The 12,841-nt window shown below is 36.1% G+C and overlaps 1 protein-coding gene across 1 annotated transcript in view; it reads left to right on the top strand.

Annotated features, from left to right (window-relative positions):
• USH2A (usherin) overlaps window positions 1-12,841 on the top strand; it is a 396,442-nt gene that overhangs the window by 41,094 nt on the left and 342,507 nt on the right. The window contains exons 7-8 of the mRNA XM_075496427.1: window positions 2,420-2,641; window positions 3,961-4,054. Of these exons, the coding sequence (XP_075352542.1) occupies window positions 2,420-2,641; window positions 3,961-4,054 (316 nt within the window). The remainder of the gene's footprint in view (window positions 1-2,419; window positions 2,642-3,960; window positions 4,055-12,841) is intronic.

Genomic DNA, 12,841 nt, shown 5'->3' with positions numbered 1-12,841 from the left:
TGTATGTATGTAAGTATATATATATTTTTTTTAATCTATACTGCTACATATATTCAAATGCACCATCTTTTGCCTGATTTCAGATGCCAGTCAGTATTAGGCTTGTTTAGTACTTGGCTGGAAATCAGTCAGAAAATACAGTACCAGGTGCTGTAGGCATTTTGCTTTTTTTGTTGTTTCACTTTTGCTACCTTCCTAAGACTTTTAAAGCGTCAGCATCTTTGTCTATTCTGCAGAAGTTCAGTATTCTGAAGAGAGGAGCATAAGGTCATCTGAGTTACACCAGTTTTCAGCAAAGGACTTTGAGCTTTATTGCTGATCCTTGGAGCAGAGGGTAGAGGAGAAGGGAAATCTCTTAAGCAAGCCAAATATTTTTGGATAAATAACCCAAATGAGGTGTAATGCCCTTTTCAACCCAGAAATATGTATTTGTATATTTTCTAAAAAGAACTGAGGAGTTAAATATAAACTGTTTCCATAAACGTTTTGTTAGTAGTAGTGTTTCTCCCCTTCGACTATGACGTAAATGAAGTTAGGAAGTGATACGAATGAATGATTTTGGGTGCAGCCGATGTTCAGAGAGCTTTGTTTAAAAGATAAGAAATATACCCTGTAATGGTGAGTATTCTGTGTACTCAAAGAGAAATTACTGTTGGAACAATGCTCCAAATTTGTGTCAGCAGTGTAGCAGAGCTCCCTGCTGAGACTTTTATAGGAGGGGAAGGTGATTTTATTGTAACACAAAACTGTTTTCTTTCTCTCTCTCTGTCTCTCATACTCACATACTTGTAAGTGTCAAGATGTGTCTAAATTGCCTGTCCAGGATTTAGACGCTAGTGCGCTTGTATCCTGGTGGCCCAGCCAGGGCTCCCTGGGTTGACATGAAAGGCAAGTGACATTGGCTTTGAAATCCTTACCATGGCTTGAGGGTTCTTGGTTTGGTGGCCATGTGCTAGTACTGAATGGATTCTTTTGTGTCCTTTAGGAGATGAAAGTGATTGAAGTTTTTGTTTCTCCATCCTGTACCACCTCTGTAAGTTAGGAACTGCTCACTGTCCTTTATCCCCCCTATCAGAGGCTTGAGTCTTTGCTTAGTCTGAATATTGGCTGACCCTTGTTTTAGGATCTCCTTTGTTTTCCTGGTTCCCTGAGAAGTGGCGTGTACATGCCCTAAGATCTTGATGACCTGCTTATCTAGGTGCCATCAGCCTTACAGTCCTTCTGCTGTTCTTTCTGGTGCTTCCATACCAAGATGGTGTCATTCATCTGCCATTTGTACCCATCTTAACATTTCCATTACAGCTCTATATGTCATGGAAGAAAAATACTTTAACTTTCTGCAGAGGGGAAGAGAGGACAGTATCCCCCAGAGAAAGAGACAGATATATTCCACTGAGATTTTTGTGCAGCACTGACCTGGATAGGGGCACAGTAAATTCAAAGATCCTTCATGAAGACAGAGGAGTATGACTCAGCAGACCTAGTCTAACTATGAATCTCATCTTTCAAAAGCTCAGGGAGATTTTGAAATGATGAGAATTACTTTTTTTGAATGTTGTATGTCAGGTGCTAGGTGATACTGTGGGATACCTATTTTTAATGAGCCCATGTAGGTGTGCAAATAAGCAGGCATTCTTGCCTCTTGTGGAGGCAAGTTCTACTCATAGCTAAACTCTGCATAGTAAATATACCAACATGAGATATGATTCATACCAAATTGTGCAAGCATGCAGTTTATATATACTTGTTTGCTCAGCCTTTCCTTGAATCCTCAGGACAGTCCTTCCCCTTCTTGGGCTTAAATATACAGTTTTACTCTCAATCCTGCTGCATTCTATTAAATTCTCTTGCACTTCACTCATTGGAAGGTGGCGTGTGTTTCTAATTCTGCTCAGTCATCAAATGAGATGATACAGTCCAGTGACTCTGGAATTCAGAATATAATTGGCTCTGCATGTTTTTTATATGTGTTTAGCAGGTATATAATTAACAATATGGGCATGTTAATTATCATGTTAGTCATCTGAATGATTTCCTTATGTAGTTCAAGCATAGTTCATGTTTCACAAAGACATTGTGTTAAACTTTTTGAAAACTTAGTGCAGATGACACTGTATCAGTCACACTTTATTCATATTTTGAAGTTGCCCTTTAGAGGCTTTACTTTTAATTGGAAACTTAGGGTCTGGAGAAGAGCATGGCAGTTTGGGGAAAAACAGACATATAGAGGACATTTCTTTTCCCCTGCTTGAATTCTGGTGACTGGGAATCCACTGACATAAGCATTTTCCCCAGAAACAACAAAAAACCTATGTACAGTTAAGTGGAGACCCTCTCTGAGGAAAAGGATATTAGGAGATAGCATCTGTAAAATAGGTGATATTTTGATTTTCATTTGTCTTCCTCTCTATTTAAACAGCTTTACACCATATTCCCGTGGTAATCTAACTTTTAGTGTTCTTACCCCGGAACCAAATCACCGACCTGGTTACAATGATTTTTACAATACTCCATCTCTCCAAGAATTTGTAAAAGCTACACAAGTGAGGATTCATCTCCGCAGCCAGTATCATACTAATGAGTCTTGGGTAAATTTTAGGCATAGATACTATGGAGTTAATGAAGTTACAGTCAGCGGAAGGTAGGTGTTATGGAACTCTTCCCCCAACCATCACTGCCTCTGACTATTACAGCTGTGAAAAGTATATAATGACCTGCCTAAAATTTAGTGAAGTTGTTCTGCTTTTACATTTATGAATGAGAAGGGATTTTGGTCTGAAGCAGTGCATCAAGTTTGAAATGATTAGTGTACTGTTTTTTTTAAAACATTTGCTCACATGTTATTTTAAAATTAATTATACTTATTACACAAATCTGTCAAAAGCAGTCCTTTCCTTGGAATTACCAATGCCTCTAAGCAAAGGCTTATGATTGAAACCATGGGTTGTGCTTTACTTCAGTAGCTCTTCCAAGTTTCATTATAGATTCCCAGACATGGCAATTTTCACAGTCTTAATGCAGAGCTCATTCTTTGTTTTAGCTGTAGTTTTCCTTTTAAAACTGGGCAGCTGTCAGTAAAAGTGTTACATTATCTGTGACTGACAACTTTATTGTATATGGTAAGCGTGCTGTCTTATGAAAGGACTAATTATGCCCTGTAAATAACATGCAAATTTGGCAATGAAATAGTTTCCAAGAAGCATATGGTGCAGATTTTTGTTAATAAGTATTATTCCTGAAATGATTTTGGTAGTTCCCATTTTGAGAGAAAGCACCCCATTAGAGGCCACATTTATCTTAAAATTTTCTGCACTACTAATATGCTTTGATTATTGATTTAGATGTGTTATGATAATGCTTTTACTAAAACAATTACAGTCTTGGTGACTATGTAACAGTAAAATAATTTCAGCTGTAGTTTGCAAAGATATGCCATGCCTCCAGAAGAGCAGCCCTTCAGGTAGAGTGGGATAGTTATTGCCTATTAACTAATACTCTATAAAGATTTTATTTTAGTAAGAAAAGGACATTTTAAGTGAGATCAAAATGGGTTAAACGGGAAAATTATGCTTGCTATGGTTAAGATTTCTTGCAAAACTGTAGCCACAGTGTAAGGCTTAATATTGATGAATAATTGCCATTTATTTAATAAAATTTTACATATTAATATTATATACTGAAATATAGTTTTCATTACATAGTATATAAGGTAACAGTAGCTCTACTACATGCTGGTTTTTATTTTCTTGGAAAGCAATTGTTGATACTTAAAAATATGTTGAGTGAAGTAGTCTTTTGTAGGTTACTGCACTTAAGAACATTCTCTTTGGTGTTTATTTGTTCTTAATAAAGAACCAGGCTATGTAATACACAAAATTGTCTTTGTGACCATGTTATATATTGTTGGACAGATGTGCTTCCATGTTTTAATTTTTTCTTCACAACCTATTGTTCTTTCAGGTGTAATTGTCATGGCCATGCTGATAATTGCGATGTAGCTATGGAACCATATAGGTGCCTGTGCATCAAGGAAAGCTATACAGAAGGAAATAATGTTAGTATCTCCTTTGTCTACGTACGTCCCCTATGAACAGCCTCAAAATTGGGATTTTAGTCCTGGGAAAGAGTACGTGTATGTGTGTTAGTGTTGTCCTAGCTTTTATAGGGAAACTTTCTTTAGCAGGGTTTGTATTAAATAAGGACACAAAAAACTTCTCCCCCCGCCCTGCCGCCAAAAGCCATTCCACCACAGACCATTAGGAGTGCTGTGTTCAGGGATTTGACTTCTTGTTAGAGGATTATGCCACTTTCAAACACTAGATGCAAACTTGAATTTAGACTGTCAGCATCTGATAAAGATTATGGCTCTACCTGCTGTAGCAACTAGCAAATTATCTGTAGAGTAAAAAGGTAATGAAGACCCAATGTTCACAGCAGGTGTGCTTCAGGGATTTTGTTTTGTTTTGGTTTGGTTTTTGTTCCCCACTCTCTCTACAGTAGTCTTAGTCTGGTCCTATGGACTGCAGACCCACTCGGTAGCTGGAGCACAGTAGGCACAGTCCTGGAGTTCAGCTTCCAATTTAGTTTCATTTGAAAGGGAACAGTTCAAATGGTCCAAGACATCTCCATGATGCAAACCAAAGCACAGTTAATGCAGAAAATTTGGAGATTTGCTTCAAAATTGCATGCCTGCTCCAAGGTAAAACACTAACATAGATTTACCTTCTGATACTTGGAACATCTATAGATACTTGGGACATCTGTAGATTGCAGTCTCTGACTTCAGCTAAGAATGAGAACTTTTAATGCAGTTGTTTTACAAAATATGTCTAACAGAGGAAGAGTTAAAACATTTTGGACTTGATTTTAAATGTTTCTTGCATAGTTGAGCACAGTTAAGAAAATACTGAGACGTGCTTGTACATATTTATTTGGAAGTTATTTTCTTGGGGGTCTTATTCATTATTTTGATCTAACCAGTGATTTGGGTAGGGGCTTTTTAAAATACTAAAAATTGAGCTTTGAACTTATTTATTTATTTAAGGACAGCCTGGAAATGTAAATTTCTCATACTTTTTACAGTCATAGATTACATTTAGTTATCCTTAATCTGTAGTAGCAACATGACTGTTCTAATAAAAGAACAAACTTAATATTCCTTTTTACTGCTCTGTGTTTTCAGATAGTCAAGGTTAAGTGTCTTGGAATTAATTAAAAGGCCATATTAAAAAAATCTAGATACAATCTAGAAAATACATTCTTATCATTGCTTTGCTCTGCTCTTAATAACAGCATTTCTCAATAAAGAGAGATTTTGTGAAATGTAGTGTCTAGTTGAAACTTACCAAGTTGCAAAATTACAATTTTCCTACTAGTTTTATAATTCTCGGCCACGGGAGAACCGAAATAGGGATGTTTGGTATAAGTCATTGTCTTCTAGAGAAATATGTAGAGGAGAGCTTAGAATAATGGAAAAGATTCTGTCCCTAAATTAATTATTTATCTCAAAAACACCCCAAAAAACCCAAGAAAGAAAAAGAAAAGAAGAAGTTGAGGTTAAGAAAGAATGAGTTACATCAAAGCAATGAATCCCACAATCCCACTGAATGTTAGATTTCCATCATAAGTATGTGCTGTATTCCTTGCTACATTTATGCCTTTTGGAAATAGGCTTTCTAAAAATTAAGGGGTTATGGAATAGCAATAGCAGTAGCAAAGGGGAGACTAATCTCACATCAAAAAAACCCCAAGCAGTCTGGTTGCTAGAACAGAGCAAGAAGTGTTAACCTGAGTACATTTGATATTGTGCTTACGATCATGTGAAAGATCTTTGTAAAGTTTCATAGGGGACCTAAGTTTTCTAGTTTTTTAAGCAGACATGTAGGATCTACAGTCTAAATGGGATTTGAACAGAAATTTGAAGTTTTTAGATGGGTCAAATCAGAAAAAAAAATTCAAACTGACAATGTCCCTTTAATTAGAACACACATTGTGAAATGTTACTTTGTAGGGATTAATTATAAATATTTAATAAGATCTGGAAGTTCACCAAGCACTCTTGCAAGACTTATGCTACCCTGTGAAAACAAACCAAATATATTTTAATGATGTATCTGCCTTATCAGATATTTTCTGTCAATGCTAATGGGTTGTTCCAGTGAGTGTCACATTTTTGATTTGGCATATATGCATTGTAACTATAATTGATATGCTTGAATTAACTATATTCATTCAGAGTAGAATAAGGATGTTGTTTAATTATTTTCCTCATTCTTTAATGACCATGTTACTATCTACTAAATATGAAATAAAATAGAAGTCATAATAAAATAAAATTAATATTTGCAAATATATCACTAACTACTCTGAATTTTATCAAGGATTTACATGAAATCCAAACAGCTTAAAGGTTTTGATTTATTTGTAAGGCAAACACATAAAAGCAAAACAAAAATCCATCCTGATTTTTGACTATCATTGGCATTGATAAAACTCTGTCTTATAGACTTACACCTATGTTTCTCAGGCTTCCACCCCAGTGAATTAGGCATTATTATTATTATTATTTTGGATTCAGTTAAGCATTTGATGAAGGAACTTTCCAAATATAAACTTTTTTTGGGGGAAGGAGGCAAATTTTTTTGAGAAGGAATTGCACTGTTAGCAGTCTTTTTTTAACTTCTGTCTTGTGCTTAGCAGTAAGTCACCAGAATTGAGGGTGTATAAGAAGGTTTCTGGTTTTCGGGGTTTTTTTTAGTATCTTGGACCAGAAATCAGAGATCCCTTGACAAGCTCTTAACATATGGCAGAGTATGTCCTTGTCACATTTACACTTAATAAAACTAAAATTACCATCTTGAATTTATCTGGCATATACATCTGGATAGCTGTTGCGCAGCAAAGCAATACCAGAAACTAAAAATTTGCAGAATTCATTACAAATAGAAATCTCAGTTTAGTTATTTGCATCACCATGTTATGAAATTTGACATAACAAATTCCATTTCTTTTTTTTTTCTCTGAGTTCTGTTTTGATGAAGAAATATATTGCTATGAAATTTGAGATGATGGGAAGAAGGGAATGCTTAAGAAGGACTTGCAGATGTTGAGGGGCCAGATTAAGAAAGAAGAGGAAATAAATCCTCACAGAGCTTGTCTCTCATCTTATGAAAAAGATGTTCAGTGTCATTTACAAATTGTTCTGTAAATGCCTTGTGTCCTGCTTTGGGAAATAGCTCTGCCTTTTACAAATGGAAACTGAGGCACCAAGAGTAGAGTCCAGATTTTGGGAACATTTGTATGCAAAGACTAATCTATACACATGAGTAATAGTATGTTCAAAAACTTTGCATGATGTCACATGAAAAACTGGAAACAGCCCATGAAAAAAGACGACAGTCATACAAGGTCAGCCTTACCTTACAACCTCAGAGCCTCCTTTAAATCGGTCATACAGAACTTAATAGAGAAAGGTAATGGCAAAATATACAGGGGTAATTGTAGAAGTATTAATAGAAAATAGAATTTAAAATAAATAAAGCAACTCTGATAAATGCTTGAGAGAGTACAAATGGAAGTGAGAGAGTGACTGGATACAGTAAAGGCTTCAGGTCTTCAGAGTTTTCCGTGCAAATAGTTAATGGTCTTAAACATCTCCTGTCTGAAAACTGGATATGGCATTGTTGATTTACCAACAATTGGAAAAATAAGGCTTTTTATGTTGTTACAGAAGAATCTATCTAAATCTTAGTTAAAGGTCAAGCTCTATCATCATGTTATATGTTGGAATTAATGATACATAGTACCTGAGGAGCTGTAAATATTAACTGTCATAAGTGGTCACTCACTTAGTAACAAAGACTTCTAGCTTGCAGAAGCAAGCAAGCTAGCAAAAAATGCACTTTTTGGTAAATTCTGTGCCGTAATTTGTGTATCCAGAAGATAGGCCTGGGAGGAAGCTGGTTATATCAGAATAAAAATGAAGGAAATCAAGCAGCAGATGGTTGACTGGAGTTTTAGGAAACAGCAAGCAGAAAGGCACCTAGTTCAGTAGTCTTACCTGCCTGAAAATTTTAGAGAACTTTTGACATGCCTGTGGAAGTTACGGGTTTGTCCATGAATCCATCTCTGGAAAACTGGTGTAATTTCAGAGTTCAAAGATCCAGGCTTCTAAAACAATTTGTGTACAAGCATTGCTGAAATACTGAAAGAACTTAGCGCAGTCTGAGATACCTCGTGATTTGTTGCACAGGTGATGCCATGCCGAAGGAATTGTGAAGTGGTCATTATCCCTCATACATTTTGATCTGACATTTGTAAGGTTTACTTAAGAGGTAGGCAGATGGCAAATGGCAACTAGCATTATGGTTGTCATTTTTACCTATCAGAAATTAAGAAGGCTGTTCCAGTCTGATATTTATTTCATTTAATGTGAAAGAAAACTGAGACACAACTGGGCTAGTGCTTCACTGTTGTTGGAAGTAGCTGTTGTAAATCATAGTGCCACATATATTTATTGAATTGCTATGATTTTTCACATATTCCATATAAGGGCCCAAGTGATTAGCCAATCTGTTTTTTTTTCTTTTACCCCACTAAAACTATTATTAAAAAAAAATTTAAAATCCCATGCAATAGCTTCCTCAAAAGAGTGAAATTAACCCTAGAATACCTAACAACTGTGGCTACAGCACTCTATAATGTTGCAGGAGAATGGAATTCACAGACTTATTCCAAACAGACAAGGTAGAAAGAGGGAAAAATAAACACAAGATCTCTTACAATTTAATATCCTGAGCAAGTCAGAGCTTTGGTAAAACAGAACACATGCCGAACTCATCAGGTGCAAAACGTACCTTCTCCCTCTCTTATTTTACAGAAGTCCTACAGAGTTGGAGTCTAAATGAGAGTTAGATGGAGTGGATGCCTGATTTGAAAATAGCTTTGAATTTTAATCGTGGAGAATTTAAGTGTGAATTAATTTACTGAGCAGCCTGATTGTCAGAATTAGTGTGGTTGCATATGCTTTGATTTTGTAGGACTTAGTGTGCCTTCAAGTAACTTCACTAAAAAAAACCATAAATGAAAGAGGAGTTGAGTAGAAATATATCTTATGCTGCCTGACAACATCTGTGCCAGTGTTTGAGATCTCAGTTGTGTCCTGTTATTGGAATCTGGCATTCAGAATGGTAGATCGTATGTTCTTTGCTAGTCAGGTTCTTTGTCAGTCACTTTGCCATTGCAAAGCAGCAGTAGTATCTTTTCTTAGAATGCTATTTGGCATACGGTATTTGTAAACCATCTGTTACGTCTGTGCTTAGTTTCTAAAATTGTTTCATCCTTTTAAGGTATGCGGAGTGTTACAATGGAACCCCATAAGACGCTCTTCATTTCTGTTCTGTCTTCCTTAGTCACTTGGAGTCCCTTAGAGTGTTCTGGCTTTTTTTTTTTTTCCTAATAAAACCTGGGGTTTGAGTTTAAAAGCTCTTTGGTCTTTAGGGAGTTCACAAGAGACAGATATGGTTCAAAGCTCTGCTAACATGTGGTCTTGATAGATAGTCAAATGCTGTAGTGAGGGTACTAGGAAAAGCCATGGTGAAATTAAAATGACTGTCTTCAGAGCAAGGCTAAGCTACACTGGAATAGATATTGCCTAGAAGCCATATTTATTTGGCTAATGAAGCTAAGTGGAGTGAAAGCATACTGTCCATTTGGGTACAGACTGGGATCTTGTAGGAAGGAAAAGATAGTATGTGATTAATTATCCTGTTATAGTCAACACTTACAGGGTGGCATAAACAAACATGGTTGGGTGATACACATAATGGAGTATTTCAAAATGCCTGAGAAGGTGGCATTCTAATCTTGATATCACTTCAGCAGATTTTTAAATCTGTGTACTGTTAATGACATGTATATTATAGAAGCATATGTATAATATAAGTATTATAGGTGTATATGTACACTGGTTATTGCAACTGAACTTTGACTGATGGGTGTGAGATGGGAACTCCTACACAGGTTAGGAAAAGAAAGAAAAGAATAAATTCTACATAACATTAAAAAAAAAAAGATGCCACCCAGAGGCAAGCAGCAGGATATTTTAAAAGCGTTGGAGTAGAAGGTTCTAGTTGATCATGACGTATTGCAAGTCTACTGTTGCCTTCTGAAGTGTTTCTTTTAATATTTGTTGACTGTTCCTTCAGAGGCACTGTCCTCAGCATTCTTAGTGACTAATAAGGAACTTGGCACATAAAGGCTTAGGCTGAAGTCACTGGTGATCTTTCCATAAGTGTGCTGGATTCAGGAATTTTGAGAAGGTGAGTGTTTAATAATAATTTTAGTAAAAAAATTCCTGAACTCATTATTGGAAATAAGTTTTTAATCCAAATTTTAGACTAACAAAGTGGGCCAAGATGAGCGATGTATTTTGACCATCTGGCTCCATGTAATGTTTTCTCAGAAAACTGTTTTCTCAGAAGGTGAGCGGTTCAGGTACTATATATCAAGAGGACATGTTTGTTATTGTCCATAGGGAAAGCCATATATTTAACATGTTTTCTGAAGGGCCTAGATGTAACTGAGAATAAGGACATCTGCATGTTTGTGAGTTTTACAGTTATGAGAAAGGCTTGTTTTGTCAAGAATTAACATTCTTTGTAAATCTACTGTTAGACCTTGTTCAGATTTGTCAAAGGCATTTTGGGAATTTACCTATTCATTTTACACGTGGTAGCCAAGAATCAAAACCTGAATCTCTCAATACCTTTGAAAATCTCAACAACTATGCTTTGGACAAATGCAGATGTTACTTTTGGTGAATGAAGACCTGAAGATTGCCATACGTGCATCATCATGCTACCGAATATGAAAGTTAAACACAGCAGGTCTGGAAGTTAAATGCAATTCTTAACCTAATAAAGGTGTGACAAACTCAGCAGGATAAGGTGGGGGTCCTCCAGTGCACATGTTTAATGCACACAGGTGTGACAACTGCTAGAACAGCAATTGTTTCACAGTCATTGCCAACTTTTGAATGACTACTTTTTTGCCAAGGCTTTTCAAAAGTTTTGTCAAAGTTTTAAAAGTCACAGAACAAGAGACATGGTAGTTCAAAGAGGCTCCATGCTATGTAATCAAATGCCATCTTTTTCTCTCTTATGCTTTAGTGCTTGTGTGTCATTTAACAATAGGTGCAAGCACAGGTGTGCATAAGTGACTGATCTGAGATTAAATCTGAAATGAAATGACGAATGCTCTCAGCTGCTATGTGGCTGGTCATGCACAAATGGAAATTCAGGGCTGGCAGGTTGGTAGCTATTCCTGTACTGTTTTCCTTTCAAGGAGGATGTATTTCCGTAGACGTGCTGCGTGGAGGAAGCTGCATCAGTGGGTTGGTTTGGCTGGGAGCTCGGGTCTCTCTTGCACTTCCCAAGTTGTACAATGCCTGAATGAACACTCTTGTCTCATGTTGCTGGTGCTGTGTAATGCTGATTTTCCTCAACGTAGGGACAAAGGGACTGACTAGAGATAGGAAAGATGAATGTGAATGAAGGAAGGACTTGAATAAGTTTAAGCTGTGTAACTTGTGTAACAGTTACGGTCAAGGCGTTCCCCTCAGTGTACTTAAACTGGGCTAATCATGATTAGGCAGTGATTCGTCTGATAAACAAAGATCAGAGTTCAAGGTCTCAAGTGAAGCCCTGCTGATTTCCATCCTGAAACCTCCTTTTTCTCTCACTGTGGTGATGATGTGTTTTTTTTGTTGTTTTAACAGAACAACATTTTAACAGATGGCAACAAGGTGCGGTGGCTATTGTTATCTTACCTTACTGTTAATTTTGTTTATTAAAACTAAATTTCAGCAGATAAATTCTTGTGCTTTCGTTTTCTCTCCCAAGTTGCTTTTGTTATGATTTGTGACTGCTCTGCAATTCTTGGTCTATCTTAATGTTATGTTTTCTAATTCAGTTTCTCATTTTACCCACAGTTGATGCTTTCCCAGCATCGGCTGTCAGTGAAACAGTTTAGAAACTTCAGTATAGTTTCCTAATGATCAGTGTATAGGTGATGTAGGCACACTGGGACTAAATAATTATAATAGTGCTTGGAATAGTAGACATGAAGAAAGATGAGCACACTTCTGGAGCTTAATAAGAAAGAAGTTGCCCCAATACTTTACAGAAGCAACTTATTTTGAAGCATTTAAATTCCTTCAGAAAGGTGGAAATTATAATTGCAATATATTTTGTTTCTTAGATCCAGCAAGGCACCAATATTTTGGGAATGGACTTTCAATAATGGCAGTTAAATTAAAAAAATTCTTCTAAACAAACATCTTCCCAGTGCCAACGTGTACCATTCTTTGAGCCAATTTCGTAAAAACGGCTTGGATTGTTCACCATAAAGAGAATGTAATTGTCCAAAATGCTATCAGTTCATTAACTTCAAGAAATCCAATTTGGTTTTAGTTCTTGATGAACCAGTAGGCACAATAAATTTTCTCCTTGAAGTTTTGTAGAGTCTATTATGAACTGAAGATTATTCCAACTTCACATTCTTCACAAAGCTCTACTTAGAAAGTAATATTGTGAGTTCATCCAAATAAAAAATGAGCTTCTGAGGTGCTCCTGAACTACTTAAAAATATTTTTACTGGTTTGGATTTAAGCTAATTAAGTACTTGAATATCATTAGTCTTTGTATCTAATAAATTTGAAAAGAATTGAAGAAAACAAGATAGTTTGTTTAGGTGTTTACAATATACCCAGTATACTAGTATTGCATTGGTGTCATATTTAAAATATAACTTGACAGAGATGAACATGTGTCAAGATTTGTGG

Source organism: Mycteria americana, chromosome 3 (genome assembly GCF_035582795.1).
Source record: "Mycteria americana isolate JAX WOST 10 ecotype Jacksonville Zoo and Gardens chromosome 3, USCA_MyAme_1.0, whole genome shotgun sequence".
NCBI lineage: Eukaryota > Metazoa > Chordata > Aves > Ciconiiformes > Ciconiidae > Mycteria > Mycteria americana.
This window is presented reverse-complemented; position numbering and strand designations above follow the sequence as displayed.